General features: G+C 51.9%; 1 protein-coding gene and 1 long non-coding RNA gene across 5 annotated transcripts in view; both read left to right on the top strand.

Moving 5' to 3' along the window:
- The first annotated feature begins 27 nt into the window (after positions 1 to 27).
- Positions 28 to 15654, top strand: part of PPP3CC (protein phosphatase 3 catalytic subunit gamma) — a 41159-nt gene continuing 25532 nt past the window's right edge. For all 3 annotated transcript variants that reach the window (XM_041490677.1, XM_041490676.1, XM_041490675.1), the window contains exon 1: positions 28 to 207. In XM_041490677.1, the coding sequence (XP_041346611.1) occupies positions 156 to 207 (52 nt within the window). In that variant the 5' untranslated portion in view covers positions 28 to 155. The remainder of the gene's footprint in view (positions 208 to 15654) is intronic.
- Positions 4727 to 9994, top strand: LOC121366015. 2 transcript variants are annotated; one of them, XR_005957121.1, is made up of 3 exons: positions 4727 to 5117; positions 8269 to 8316; positions 9692 to 9994. It is a non-coding gene; the product is annotated as an uncharacterized LOC121366015 (long non-coding RNA). The 2 variants fall into 2 exon arrangements; XR_005957120.1 differs by having other exon boundaries at positions 9626 to 9994.

Below are 15654 nucleotides of genomic sequence, written 5' to 3'. Positions count from 1 at the left end.
GGCGGCGGCGGCGGGGGCGGGACGGGGGGAGCGCAGCGCCGCGGAGCCGCCGCCGGGGCAGCCCAGCGGGTCCGCCGGGAGCACCCGCGCGGCCCCCGCTCCGGGTGAGGGGAGCGGAGCGGGGCACGGCGGGGAGCGGTGCCGCCGCCGCCACCATGTCCGGGCGCGGCCACAACAAGCTGCCGACCACCGAGCGCATCGTCAAGGGTGAGGGGGCGGCGAGGGCGCCCCCTGCCTGCGCGGGGGGCGCGGGGGGGCTCGGCGGAGGGGGGCCGCGAGAAATGAGGGGCGAGCAAGGTTTGGGGGGTCCCCAAGCTGGGGGAGCCCCCAGAAAAGGGAGGGGAGTATGCTTGGTTTGTGGGGGGGCACCTGGTTTGGGGGAGGCCGGAGGAAGGGGGGGGTGAAGCGTGGTTTTAGGGGGGATCCCAGGCTGGGGGAGCCCCCAGAAAAGGGGGGCGCGTGGTTAAAGGGGCGCGTCTCCACAGTGGGGGAGCCCGAAGAAAGGGAGGGAGGCTCATTTGGGGGGTCCCCAGGTTGGAGGAGCCCGGAGAACGGAGAGGGAGGGAGGGTGGTATGGGAGGAGGGGGAGCCTGGTTTAGGGGGATATTCCCGAGAAATATGGGGGTATGCCTGGTTTGGGGGGGGTCCCCAGCTTAGCGGAGCCCCCCCGGCTGGGGAAACCCGGAGAAAGGGAGGGGGATGCCTGGTTTGGGTGAGGGGAACCTGTTCTGGGGGGGGAGCCTGGTTTGAGGGGGGGTCCCCAGGTTGGGGGAGAACCGAGAAAGGGCGGGGGCAGCGTGGTTTTGGGGGGCTGTTCTGGCGGGGCACCCCCGTTAAAGGAGGGCCCTGGGGGCTGGGGTCCCTGGAGTGCTCAGGAGGGGGTGTTCTGGTGGGTGACCCCCGTTAGGGGAGGTCATCCCCTGAGTGGCGGGAGATTGGGGGGCACCCCCAGGCTGGGGGGAGGCTGGAAAATCAGGGGGAGAGCGTGGTTTGGGGGGGTCATCCCCAAGAGAGAGGGGAGGGGGAGGCCTGGAGCAGCTGGAGGGGGGGTCCAGTGGGACAGCCCCCATAAGGGAGAGCCCTGATGGGGGGGTCGGGCTGGGGGGACACCTGCTGTTCGGTCAGAAACCTCTGCAGAGGAGCTGAGGGGCCTTTGGCTTGGGGGGCATCTCTGGTTGGTGGGGGGCGCCTGCGCTGAGGGGTGAGGGGGGCATTTTTAGCCCCCGCTGGTCCAAGAGGATGCAGCCCCCTCCCTCCATTCTGTGGGATGGGGACCGTGGGCACAGCGGTGCTGCCTGCCTGGGGGTGACAAGGAGGGGTGACAGCAGGGGACATCCCTTCTGGTGGGAGGGGGGGAATCCCCATCCCGGCCTGGGCCTCATCACACCCCCAGGATCCTCACCCCTAGAGTGGGGCGCTGAGCCCCTCCTTTTGGGTGGAACTGGAGTTCCCCTGAGGATCTGGGGGAAGGGGGGGATGAGAGCCCTCCCTGCCCTCATCCCGCCAGCTCCCCGTGTCTTTCCTCCCCCAAATCCCTGCTCCGTGTCTGGATGCCCCGCGGCGGGTGCCAGCTGGCCCCCTCTGCGGCCCCGTTATAGTAGGTACTATTTTGGAAAGAGCAGAAGACACCGAAGCAGTTAATGAGGAGAGAAATACGTTAGCGGAGAAACTCCTGGATCGGGAGGAGGAGGAGGAGGAGGAGGCTTGGGGGGATGCACATTTCGCTGCCCTAATTGATCCGGTGCCATCCTCGTCCCCATGCACCGGGAACATCCACTGGGTGCCTCAACTTTCGCCGGGAGGCTCCAAGTTACACAATCACCCCGTTATTAAAGCTCCTCCCGCCATGGCTTCCATCATTCCGGGCCGCTGGAAAGCAGCGATTTCCCAGGAATGGTTGTAATCCACGGCCATGGAGGTGTACCCACCACGCTGCCATCTCTCCCTTCCCCTCTGAACGCGTCCAAGCGATTTTTTTATTTATTTCTTTATTTATATATTTTTTTTTCCTTTTTAGCCTTTAGCCTGTCATGTGGCCGATCACATGTTTGATGTTAATAACCTCAAACCCAGGGAAAGGGGATCCGGGTGGCAGCCGGAGCGTGGAGGCCCCTCGGGCTCGGGGAAGCTCCACGGTGGGAGGGTTTTTTATTTTTAATGGGAATAATCCCAAAGCACTCACAGATTTGGGGGGATCCGGGGTGTTCCCCGGGCCGTGCGTGTGCCGTGGTGATTTGTAGGTCTCTGCTGTCCGTAAATCTCCTGCTAAATCCCAGGCAGCTGCCTGTGTTTAGGTTGGCCTTGTTCGGGAAAGGTAATGGCAATGCAGCCATTATGATTCAGCTGAGTCGGCCGGATCCAGGCTCTCTCCCCGCTCCTGGGGCTTCCAGATCCCGGGAATCCCTGTCAGGGATCCTGCTGGTCCCTCTCAGGGGTTTGGCAACCCCACAAAAATCCTGCTAATTGCTGTCGTTAATCCCTGTCCAGGTGGGGTGGAGGCTCAGGGCCTGCTCTCTCCAAAATCGCTCCAAAATCCTCCCAAAGATTGCTTCTTATTGCCCCAGGTGCGCTCAGTGCCTGTGGAAATCTGGGGAGAAATATCTCCTTCTCAGGCCAGGGTTATTGTTTAAAGGTGGTGACATTGTTCGTGGTTATTAATAATTAAAAAGTGAAGATAAAAGCTCATTTTGTTCCGTGGAAAATGCCTGCAATTAAGTAGGATGTGGAATTTTAACTATGTTTAACCTATATATTTACATCTCCTGGGCCCTGCAGAACGCCTTAACTGTAATTATGTTTAGTCAGAGGAAATACAGTTTTGAGCTAAAACTTGTACTGGGAGAGCTTCATGATTAAAATCACAAATTTTGGGGTGTGTCAAGAATAGATTTTTATTAAAATCTTGAATTTTAATAAATAGGCCATGAATTGGCGTATTAAAATTTAGTAAATAGGCCATGAATTGCTTTTTTGAAAATCTCCAATTTTTGGGTGCTTCAGGAAAATTTTTAACTGAAATCTTGGCTTTTGGGGTAGGTCAGGAATGGCTTTTTTAAAAATCTCCCATTTTGGGATTTTTCAGGAGTTCCTTTTTATTAATATCTCAAATTTTGAGGCAAGAATTGCTCTTTGTAGTGCAGCTTTTGCAGGAAACTGATGGTGATGGAGACTGTTAATGTCCAAATTTTGGTCTCCAAAGGAAGGTTCTGGTGGAAATCTGAGGAATTAGGGAGTCTGGCTGTCTGCATCAGCCCAAAATTTGGCTTGAATTACCTGGTGGATCCATGGGATTGATGGATCCACATCCTACAAAATCCACATTATTCAGGCAGGTGGGAATGGTGCTGCTGCAGTGGATGGATCCTGGAGCTCGGGGTGTTTAAAAGAAACCTGCAGAGCTTTTTTGGTTGTATTTGGTTGAGTTTTGTGCTCGTTTTTTTGGTTGAATTTTGTGTGCTTCTCCATTCTTCCTGCCAGAAGGTGTAAAATCCTCAGGGAAACAGAGCTGTGTCCAGTTCCATCCATGACAGATCCTTTAGAAACCTGGGATATTGGTATTTAGACACCAGAGCAAATAATCCACTGGGATTTTTCTCTATCTGTGTGTTATTATTTTGTGTATCACGGACAAAATGTTGGGAAGCTGCTGGGCCGGGAGCAGCTGGGATCCAGTGCTCTCTTTTTGGAGCTGATGTTGGAAGTCACAGACATCCCTAATTCCCACCCTGCCCCAGAGTGCCTGGCTGGGATTCCTGAAGTGGTTTCCTGCTTTTCTGAGAAGGGTGCATCCCAGGAATTGTGGTGTAAAGCTGGGGTTGGTGCTGTGGCCAAAGCTGTGAAGGGAAGGGGTGGGTTTTCCCTATTTGTGCTTTGCTGTCCTTTCTTAAGGACTTTCAGGCACCTTTCTCCATGTCCAGTCTGTTTTTTTCCCAAATGGAAGACATTAAAAGTGTGTGTGGGAATTTTAAACCCCTGAAATTTCAGTGTCCACTTTGTGTGGGAACCTCCCTGATGTGTTTCAGCAGGGACAGGGACTTGGGACAAGGGATGGCTTCCCACTGTCAGAGGACAGGTGTAAATGGGATACTGGGGAGGAATTCCTGGCTGGGAGGGTGAGGAGGGGCTGGGATGGAATTCCCAGAGCAGCTGTGGCTGCCCCTGGATCCCTGCAAGTGCCCAAGGCCAGCTTGGAGTACCCTGGGACAGTGGGAGGTGTGGAATGATAGTGGGGTAGGGGGTGGAATGAGGTGATTTCAAGGCCCCTTATCCCCCACCCCATTCCGTAATCCACGATTCCGTGCTCTCACTGACCTGTTTCACACCCAGCCAAGGTTTTTTGGGAACATCCCATAGCCTCAGTGACACCTCCACCCTCAGCCCAGGTGGGATGACACCCGAGGAGCCTCTCCCTCCTCGCTGTGTGCCTCTGGAGCTGCTGGAGGCACGGAGAGAATCCCACGGGATTTGTTCCTGCAGCCTCTGGGGAGCCCAAACCCAGGCTCAGCTCCATCGCTGCCTCCTCAGAGAGTTCAGAGGCTGTTCCAGTTCATCTCTCTGCCTGAAGATGCTTTTGGGGGATGAAAAATGTGCAGCTTTCTTCCCACCTTGTTTTTAATATCATCTACAACTCTGGGAGCTCGAGTGTTGGATATTCTCCAGGTTGGGAGGTGTTGGGAGTTTTCATCACGGAGCAAGCGCCGATACGAAAGTCAAAGTTGCTTTTTAGTTGAGGAAAATCTTAAATTTAAAGGAGATTATGGGGTTTTAAACTCACTGGTTGGTTTGGCTTGTTTAGTGTTGATGTCTTGCAGGAATTAAAGGATACCTAGGGGGAAAAGGAGCTCTGAAAATGGCTAAAAATGGAATAAAGGCCAAGGTCCATGTGCTCGGACCTTGGGATGCCAAGGGAAAAGTGTGAATGCCACCAGGGTCAAGACGTGGAGGGGGATCCCTAAAAAGCAAGTTGTGTCATAATACAGCAACTTGGCTGGACAGAGCTCAAGGAGGTGTGGGGTGAGGCAGTCCTTAAAGCAGGAACCCCGTGGGATCCCATGGAATTACTTGGGAACGTGGTATTTTGGGGGGGTTTCCAGAAAAAAAAACCCAAACTTGACCAGGTAATTCCAATATTCTTATTATTGTTATATACAAACAGGAAAGATGCTTTGTTATCCATCAATGGGATGTGCTGGGAAAAGGGGCTGGTTTGGGCTGATTTTGCTGGATCTTGTGGCATTTCATCCCAAAAACAAGTGCAGAGGCAAATATCTTGGGATGACAGAAGCTGTTCCTCTCCAGAGTGTTCCTGGGATGCCCCAAACAGAGCCAGAGCTGCCTCATTTTGGGCTCAAACTGCCAGATCTCTGATGCTGGGATACAGGGATGCTCTGCTGGCTAATGAACATGCTAATGAATGTGCTAATTAACAGAAATGCTGGTGGCAAACCCCAAACCCAGCCTTGGGCACAAAACACCATTGGGGAAGAGTGATAAAGCATCAGGGCACATGGATTGGGCTGGGATTTATCCCTTCCCTCTTGGAATACCAGCAGCTGCTTCAGGTGGGTGCTGCAGGTGGGCAGGGCAGGGGGAAGCTCGTGCTCCTCAGGATTCCCCTGTTTAATGTTATTTTTCTGCCTATCAGCCTGGGAAAGGTTAATCCCATTTACCCTGCTCGAGGCTGTGAAGGGCCTCGTGGCAATAAACGAACCCAGATTAATTGGATACCGTGGCAAGAGGGTATTTTTTTTTTTATTTAATGAAAGGTGCCAGAGTGGAGAGAGCAGTGGGTTTGGGGCTGCTCTGGCTGCACAGGCAGGAGAAGGGAAGGCTGTTCCTTAGGAAGTAGGGCAGGGTGCTGGCTTAAAATAGCTCAGAGCGCTGGGCTGTGCTGAAGGAGCTATTTAGGTAAATCCTGGGGTCTCAGTGGGGGCAGAGCTGCCTGCTAATCTAAAGATACTCCTTGGGGATCTATATTTGTCCGGGATCCTTCCCAGCTTGGCCAGTTTTCCAGGTATTCCCTGCCCGATCCCGCCGGGGCAGCGCGGGGCCGGCGGGCGTGTTTACGGGAGGGGATGGCTCGGATCCTAATGGAATCCGACATCATTAAGCAGCAGGAGTGAGGGAACAGGCCACGTCAAGGCATCACAGTTATCCCATAATGCAGGGCTTGGCTCCCAGGGGCTCCTGGAGGCTGGGATTGCCCTGCCAAAGGGGCACATTTCCAGTGGCACTGGAGAGCCGGGTCAGGTGTGGAATCCTGGAACGGTTTGGGTTGGAAAAGGATCTTAAAGATTGTCTCATTCCACCTTCCACTATCCCACGTTGCTCTAAGCCCCATCCATCCTGGCCTTGGACACTTCCAGGGATGGGAATCATCAGATATCCTGTGAAAGCCCCTCAGGACAGCAGGCATGGGGCAGAGGGAGTGATAGCATGGGGCAGAGTGAGGTGGAGGATGGAGGGTGGATGCTCTAAAGAAAAGGAAATCTCAGTGCAGATTTTAAGGATTTTCCTGGCAGGAGGAGGAGGAGGAATGTTGGGCTTTCCGGGCTGTTCTCCTGATTTTCCAGCCTCTGAAACAAAGCCTCACTCCTGCCTGGTGGGAGCATCAGGGCAGGGGTGGGATGAGGTGATCCTTGAAGTCCTTTCCAACCCAAACCTTTCTGGGGTTCTGGGATCTCATCTGACTGGGATCTCCCTGATGAGTTTCTCCAAAATTCTCCACCAGTCTTCCACCTGGGGGTTCCTTTTGGCATGGTGGGCCTCTAAAATAAGAGTTTAATGCACTTACCCTGCTCCAAAGAGGATTTCCCAGGACAAATTTCCCGAGTGGTTCAGAGTGAATTTCAGGAGAACAGGAAGAAGCAGTGCCAACCTAGATTGCTCCACAAAATATTCCCTTTTATCAGCTGCTGAGCATAGCAAGATGTGGTAAAATGGCTTCTCAAACAGAATATTATCCCAAAGGTGATGTCTTGGAAAAATACCACGAGGGTTTCCTGGAGGAAGAGTGACCAGGGCACAGAGGCTGGAATTGCTGCTTCAGCAGTAGCTGTAGGCTCCTCTCATCCTGCTGCATCCCTGGCATGTGCAGCTCTGGGAGGCTGCTCTGGAAGCAGCACTGGGACTGATTTATCCCAATTTTTTGGGGGACTGCTTTTTGGTTTGCAAGAGAACTGCTCTGGCTGATGTCCAGGGTGGCCACTGGGAAGGTTTGAATTCCTTTGAAAGGAATTTTTGCAGCTCCCTTTGGACCATCAGCACCTCGGTGTGGTCTGAGGTGATGTGTGGGTACAGATATTCCCAAACCTGGGAATAGGCACCTTGCAAGGAATATTTTATCCACAGCAGCTGGATCCAGCGAGGATCCCACTCAGGGTGAGGGTTTGAGGCCTGAGATGGCAAGAGAAGAGAAACCAAGGCCCTGATTGTGTCAAAATCCATCATTTTGTGCTCACATTTCCCATTTATCCATGCTGTGACCACTTTTGCACACACTGCCTGCTCCAGCAGGAATATTTCTGGGGTTGCTTTGTCCAGGATTCCCACATGGATCAGCCTGTTCCCTGGAGCGAGATCTTGGAAGGACACGGAGTTGTGTTTGCTTAGAGCAGGTTGGAAATGGGATCCAGAAGCCCCTTGGGAGCCGTGGCAGGGTCGGGTTCACATTCCCGGGATTTGCCTTTTCCACAAAACCCCTGCTGTGCCTCCATTAATGAGCTATTAGTGGCCGAGCTGGAACCTTGGCAAACAGGTGGTGAATTTCCCTGCCTGCTGACATCTAGGAATCCCCTCCCTGCTCCTTTGGGGAGCTCACTTTTTTTTTTAAAGTAGCTACAGCTGTTTGCTCTAAACTTCCTCCTTTTCCTCCTCCTTTTCCCTCCTTCTTTTCCCTCCTCCTTTTCCCTTCTCCTTTTCCTCCTCTTTTCCTCCCCGTTTTCCTCCTTCTTTTTTCTTTTTCCTTCTCCTTTTTCATCCTCCTCCTTTTTTCCTCCTCCTTTTTTCCTTTTTTTCCTCAGGCTTATTCCTCCTCGTTTTCCTCCTTATTTTTCCTTTTCCCTCCTCCTTTTCCCTCCTCCTTTTCCCTCCTTCCTTTTCCCTCCTTCCTTTTCCCTCCTTCCTTTTCCCTCCTTCTTTTCCCTCCTCCTTTTCCCTTCTCCTTTTCCTCCTCTTTTCCTCCCCGTTTTCCTCCTTCTTTTTTCTTTTTCCTTCTCCTTTTTCATCCTCCTCCTTTTTTCCTCCTCCTTTTTTCCTTTTTTTCCTCAGGCTTTGCAGCAACTCCCTGGAATCCCACTGATGAGAGTGAGACACCAGGTTTGTTGAGTGATGATTTTCTGGGAATACATTGATTTTTAACCTCTGGAAAGTTTGTAGAGCTGGAGGGTCTCAAAGAGAGAGGACTTGCAGGCTGGAATTGGAGGTTTTTGGGCTCTGCTTGGTGAGCTGGCACTCGGTGATGTCCAGAGCCCACATCCCTGGCAGAGGACTCGGCTCTGGACTGATTGGCTCAATGACAATCCCAGGAAAATCCGCATCAGTGCCGGTCATCGGGAGCCAAATCTGAGCTGGAAACTTGATGGGCCTTGCAAGCAAATGTGGATTTTATCACTTCAGGGAGCCTGAGGGTGCCCACTGAGAGTATTTTTGAGGTCTCTGATCCACGGGGAGCCTTGGTGGGGGCAGGAGCCAGACCAACACCACGGATCCAGGTCTGGGTTCAGCTTCGTTGCGGAGTCAGGGCAGGATGTGGGGTGTGAGGAGCCCTGGCTGCCATGCCTGGAGGGCTTTGTGAGCAGCTCTGCTGCCTGGGAGCTGGTGCCTGGTGTGGCTTAAGTCGCCTCTGTTCTAATTAAACCCTCCTGGGTTTAATCCTGCCCGGCTCCAGCGGGAGCAGAGTTCCAGCTCCACCTCGTGGGACCATCACCACCACCTCAGGAATCGGCAGTCAGGGCAAAACCTTGGCCCTCAGCTCTGCTGGGGAATCCTCAGCAAAGGCACCTTGGTTGGTCCTGGCCTCCCTCTGTTTACTGGCCAAATTCCCAGCAGAACCAGGATAATCACCTGCTATCCCAAAGGTTTTAGGGAGCAGTGAGCACAGTTCAGGGAGCTGTAAGGTTGCAGTGTCTGGTTCTTCCCTCTGAGAGTGGTGAGGCTCTGGGGTGGTTTTCCCAAAAAATCTGTTCCTGCCCCATCCCTGGAAGTGGCCAAGTCCATCTTGAAGGTCCCTTCCCACCCAAACCATCCTGTGATTCTGTGATATTTCCTTGGAAATTCCTGGCTGGCCTTAGGTCTGTGTGGATTTTGAGCCTCTTGGCTCAGTGTCCCGTGTTTCCGTGGGAGCCGTGAGCGCGGCCGGGGCTGTGCTCTGTTTGTGTTTGCATTTCCATACACAGAGCTGTCACCTGCTTTTTTTAGCCTTAAATGCACCTGGCTTCTGCTCAGCCCCAGGGCCTGCCAGCTTCTCCCAGCGTGGCCTCAAATTTTGGGTGTTACTCCTGGGAGTTGATGAGGCAGGGACAGATTTGCTGCTGGGAATGGCTCCGTTGCTTCATCCCGGCTCTGGTTTGGGCTGGCTGTGACTGTCCCCTTCGAAGAAATCATTCATTCAGCTCGTACAATGCAGGTATTTTTAGGGTTATTGTGAGGAGATAATTCTGGTTGCCCTACAAAAAGGAATCCGTGGCTCCAGGTGAGGATCAGAGCCAGCTCTCCAAACCAGAAGCGCCCTGGGAGGTCGGATTCAGCTCCGAGGAGTTCTGGATAAAACTGGGACGTTATAAACTCCATCCATTCAAAGGAGCTGCTGTTCCAGAGGAATTCAGATAACCCCAAATCTTGTGGTCTTGCTGCAGCACTTCCAGGGCTGAGAAGCAGAACTCTGGATTTTTTTATTTCCCCTCTATTTGGGAGTCTCTGGAGCTTCTGAAATATGGAAGTTCCTCACCCAGAGCAAAAAAGGATTGGAACATGCAAAAATTTGGAGGAAAACGGGTGGAAATGGCAATAATATAATAATAATAATAATTCCTGGCTCTTTTTTTTTCTATACATGAAGATATTTACTTTATTTGGAGATTTTTCTTTGACATTAATGTTTATTTTAATAAGGGCGATGTTAATTATTTCCTCAGGTGGGAGGTGATTAAGGTCTTTTTTTTTTTTTTTTTTTTTTTTTCCACAGAGTTCCTGCAGCTGGAACGAACAGTTCTGTGCCATGGCAGGGTCAGGCTGCCTGTGCCAGCCCTGGAAAATGACACAAATTATTTGTCAGGGCTTGATCCAAGCTTGGAAAAATCAGGATATTGAGCTCACACACACCTGATTCTGCAGGTTCTCACATCAGGGCACCTCAGGGGAGAAAAAAAACCTCCCAGAAACCAGGGTGGGGATTCTTAAAGCAAAGAAAATTTTGTGTTTAATGACCAGAAATTCATGTGGTTTAATCATTTTGGGAAGAAGAAAGGTTATTCCAAGGAAAATAGGCTGCTTTCTGATAAATAGAGTGGTCAGGCATTGGGAGGTGGTGGAATTCCCATCCCTGGAGGTTTCCAAGGAATGCCTGGGCCTGGCACTCAGTGCTCTGAGCTGGGGATTGGTCACAGATTGGAATTGCTGACCTTGGAGGGTTTTTCCAAGCTGGATCATTCTGGGATTCCAGCATCACCCAGCTGCTGAGATCCAGCCTGTCCTTGCTTTTGTTCTGCATCTGGGATGGAGCAGCAGGAAAAGCAGGGTGGCTTGGGGCACTGCTGGAGTGACAGTGACATCCATCTCCTGCCTCCAAGGGTTTCTTCCCTGTTAATGACTCTGAAAGCTGAAAATCCACCTTCTTCCCAGAAAAAAAAAAAAAAAAAGCCATTTCTGTGGCCTTTCTGTGCTGGATTTCTCCACATGATTCCCTCCGAGCCCCAGACTCAGCTTTGAATAGATGAATGTAGGTTAGGTGTGAATGGGAATAAAATCTGGGATAAAAATAACATTGGGCTGTTTGGAAATTGGGAAAGAGGGGGGAAAAAAAACCCCACCCTGCTGCTCGTGCTGTGCCCAGCTCAGCCCTGGAGCCTCTCCCTTTCACAGGGGTTTGGGTGGCTCCTGGTGGACTTTTCCTGGCAATGTTTCTACCTTTGCCAGCCCATCCTGCTTCCTCAGTGTCCAAATCCTGGGGTTTGCCCCAAAATGTGCTTTTTTTCCTCCAAAGTGCATCTCACCATCTGCTCTGTGCTGAGGAGCAAGCAGGGAAGGGGCTTTGTTTGGATTCCCTCCCGGATGTGCATCAGGAGCTGCAGGGAGACCTCTCTGGAGTTTGTTTTTGTGAATTTCGAATCCTGGGGAGTTATTTTTGGGGGATTGAGGGGACCCCTTTTCCCTGCAGCCCCCGGGAGCAGCGTTTGGCCAGCGCTGCCACTCCAGGCACGGAGCTCCTGCTCCTTTTTCAGTAATGAATCCGCCTCAGCTGCTGCCTCCAGCCATCCAAGGGACTCTGGGATGTATAAACAATCATTTGTGGATCACTCTGTTTTCTCTGTCTGGAGCTGGGGATGGGGCAGCCCTGATGAAGCTGAATTTTAAGTGCATTTTAAGGACAGAGGTAGGGAGGAATGGGATTTTTTTTTCCTGTGGGATTTTCATCTGGCGCTGAGGGATGAGTGCTGCTGGTGGTGGAAAAGCAGCTTTTTCCCAAATTCTTTCATTGTTAACTATTCATGTCCTCCAGAGTGTTAAAAACACCCCCTTTGCTCGTGGCCTGGCAAATAAAAAATCTGTATTAATTTGGCAGGAAATGGAGTCTTGCCCTGGAGTCCAGCAAAGAGATCCCTTTGATTTTCCTTTTAATTTCCTTTTCGTTTTCCCTTGGGCACACCTGACCTTTTTTTGATCCATTTCACACCTCAAACTTTGCTTGCTTTTGTGTCCTTTTGTTATGGATCGGCCCTCAGCACGTGTCCTGTTGGTGGAGCAGGAATTGCCTTTTCCTGGCCGTGGGTTTGGATGCCCTTGGTGGATTTAGAAACCCCAGCCCTGCAGATTTCACTGTTCAAACAAGACTGGGTGCAACTCAGGTTTGTGTGCAGAGAGAAGGTGGCACAGAGGTCACAGGGTTTAATTCTTGGAATGTTGGGAGTGGTTTATTCATCATTTTCATTAATTATTTGGTAGCTGGCTCTGAGGATGAGCTTAACCAGGACCAGCCATGGAATTGCAGTGACAGGAGCAATGGATTTGAGCTGAAAAGGGAAATTTAGGGTGGGTGTAGAAAAGGAATTCTTCCCTGTGAGGGTGGGGAGGGGCTGAGATGGAATTCCCAGAGGAGCTGTGGCTGCCCTGGATCCCTGGAAATGTCCCTGGAAGGCTGGATGGGGCTTGGAGCAGCCTGGGAGAGAGGATGCTCCTTCCATCCCAAGCCATTCCACAACTGTGATTTTTTTAGTGTGTGTGTGAGATAAGGACTTATCTCCTCATTTTTCAGATAGGAGCAGGAACTGGGTGAGTCTCTCCACCCTTGTCAGTGCCCTGGAGGTACAAAATTCCAGGTCAGTTTGCTCTGAGGGCTGTTCCCACTGTTGGAGAGCCCTGCCTGGCTGCAGGAGCATCCTCTTCCTCCTGTCCAAGAGAATGGAGCGTGGAGAAGGATAAAATCGAGGTATTTAATTAAAGTGTGGTGGCTGAAACCCTGGCAGAGCCAAGGAGGAGCCAGTTCCTGGTGGTGCCCAGCTCCTTGTGGGAGTGGAGCTGTGCAAAGCCAAGGAGGGAACTTACATAAAAGTTCTTGGCTGAAGCCTCAGATTTGATCTTGCATAACTTTGCTCCCTGGGGCTACCAGGAAAAGGCAAAGGCAGGAGCTTCCCTGGATCTCTGGATGGGCAGTGCTGTCCTGGGGTCACATCCCATCTTTGCTGATCTCTCCAACCCCACTTCTGGGGCTTCTCACTCCCTTGGTGTGGCTCCAGAGGTGTTGGCCGTGCTGGAGGGCCTGGAGTGCTGGGGAATGTGGAGGTGAATGGTTTCTGTTTCTCTCTTGTTGTAATCATTTGCCCTCCGAGTGCTCCCTGGCTCCCTTTGGAGTCAGATGCCAGAACAACCACAAGGTTTGTAGCACTTACAAATCATTTTCCAGCCTCTCAGTGTCCCAAAAAAATCCCTCATTCCAAGTCCTGGGCTTGCATTTCCACCTTTTTACTTCCTTTTGCCCTCCCTCATCCCAGCTGATCCTGTTGGTGCCAACCCCACATCTTCCCTCATTTCCTTCCACAGCTCTGCCAACCCTGCAGTGACCCAGAGGCGAAAAATCCTTCAAAATTATTTTTTTGCTCCAGAAGGGTCTTTTTTTTTTTCCTTTTGAAGCAGAGCTGAGCAGTGGATGCAGAAAAAGCCCTGCTCCAGCCCGTGTTGGTTTAAGCAGGTCTGGTTTAATTGTCAGCTTGGTGGGGAAGGCTCTGGAGCTTTCCAGGCACGTGGGACACAGAGCACAACTTCCAAAGGGATCGATGAAAGCGGGGCCACCTCGTTGCAGGCACCAGCTCCCCTTTCATTAGAGCCACTCCTGCAGTTCCTGTGATTTGAAAATTGATGTTCAGCTGTAAAGAATCTCTTGTGCCGCCTCTCTGCGTTTCCTCTTGGGGGTTTTCAGGGTAAATTGCTGCTGGATTTGCATTTAAAAGGGAGCCGCGGCACCGCTCTTCTCCCTGTGTTATTTGGCCAGCTCTGTCCTGGAAAATTCAAAATTCAATATTTTAGTGTCTCACGGGCTCGTTCAGGTTGGAAGAGGGCTCCAGGATCACCAGGTCCAAGCTGTGCCCAGTCCCCACCTTGTCACCAGCCCAGAGTGCTGAGTGCCACTTCCAGGTGTTGTTTGGACACCCCCAGGGGTGGGGACTCCAAACCTCCCTGGGCAATCCCTTCCTATATTTAACAGTCCTTTCCAGGAAGAAATTCCTGCTGATGTCTAACCTGGCACGACCTGCGGCCATTCCCTCTGCTCTGTCCCTGGGATAAGATCCCAGATCCCCCCGGCTGTCCCCTCCTGGCAGGAGCTGTGCAGAGCCACAAGGTCCCCCCTGAGCTCCTTTTCTCCAGGCTGAGCCCCTTCCCAGCTCCCTCAGCCCCTCCTGGTGCTCCAGCCCCATTCCCTGGACACCCCCAGCCCCTCACAGGGGGGTTTCTCCTGACGGCCTCTCCTCTGCTCCCCGACAGGACCGTGGGTGGCAGCAGCAGCAGAAGTGACCCCCAGGCCCCCGTCCGGCCTCCCCGTCCCCACAGGCATGCCTTGTGGGGCTGGGCAGCGCCCATGGCTTTCCTGTCCAGGCTCTACATGCTTTTTGGGGGTGAAGCTGTTTGAGGTATTTCCAACTCCCTCAGCCTCTCCTGGTGCTCCTTCCCCAGCTCTGTTCCCTTCTCTGATTCACTCCAGCCCTCAGTGAGGCTCCCAGAACTGAACACAGCCCTCAAGGTGTGGCCTCTCCAGTCTTTGCTGGGTGATGGATGAGGTCAGGGGTTTGATTTGCATCCAGGGGTTTGATTTGCATCCAGAGGTTTGATTTACATCCCAGGTATTTTCCTGGGGGTGTGAATCTGCCTTCCACGCTCCCAGGAGAAGCAGAATGATGGAAGGATGGTTCATTATCCAGTGGCTCTCAGAGGCTTTTGGAGGTGCTTGCTCACACCCAGACTGGCACCACCATGGCTCAAATCCCCATGAAAGCCCTGGTGCATTCCAGATTTTGGGATATTTTGGGGGATGCCAGGTAAGGGTGGGAAGGTGTTTCCGTCTGCCCCCATCCCTACAGACTGCAGAGCTTCCAGCACCTTTTGGGGGAGGTTTGTGCCTTGTCCCCGAGGCTGGGGGGTGATGCCAGCTCCCTGTGGGGTCTGCACTGGGGTAAGAGGCTTTTCTTGGAGCTCTGGGTGGATCATCCCAAAGCAAACCCCATCCCAGCATCTCCTCCTCATCCCAGCTGTGCCTGGAATCATTCTGCTCCCACCATGGCCAGGGGCTGCTGAAAGAACTGACCCCCGAGGGTGAGGAAATCCTGCCTTTACTGATTTGGGGAGCAAATGGAGGATCTGAGAGCATCCCTGGGATAAGATTCCCATCACTCCATGGGTTGCAGGAGCTGCTGGCAGCCAGGCCACACACTTGGGGTTTTATTCCCAGTTCTTCCCAAACATCCAGGCCTCCTTCCTGGAATTAATTTTAATTCAAGACACTACACAGCCATTAAATATTACACCAGGCTCATGCATGCTCCCATCTTTTTTAAATTAGCCAGGCCTGGGAGAAGGGAGATGAGGAATTCAGATTTTTACTGAAAACTCTGATTTTTTGTTCTGTTTTTTTTTTTTTTTTTTTACTTAATTTCTGCTAGAGGTCACCTTCTCCCACACCATCCTCTTCCCTACCATGAAATAATGATGATAATAATAGTAATAACAATAACAATATAGCAGTTTTTGATGGGTATTTTCCATCCAGAATTAACTAAGGAACATGCTGCAAATAGCTGAGGCCTTAACTTACCTTAAATATTGGATTCCATCAAGATTTCCAATTTCTAAGCTTGGGGTGAAACTTTCTGAAGTATTGGGAAGGGCACATTCTGCTTTTGGGGGTGAAGCTTTTTGAGTTATTGGGGCAGAGAAGGGCAAATTCTGTTT

The sequence above is a fragment of the Pyrgilauda ruficollis genome, unplaced genomic scaffold, assembly GCF_017590135.1.
Source record: "Pyrgilauda ruficollis isolate IOZ18807 unplaced genomic scaffold, ASM1759013v1 scaffold125, whole genome shotgun sequence".
Lineage (NCBI taxonomy): Eukaryota > Metazoa > Chordata > Aves > Passeriformes > Passeridae > Pyrgilauda > Pyrgilauda ruficollis.
This window is presented reverse-complemented; position numbering and strand designations above follow the sequence as displayed.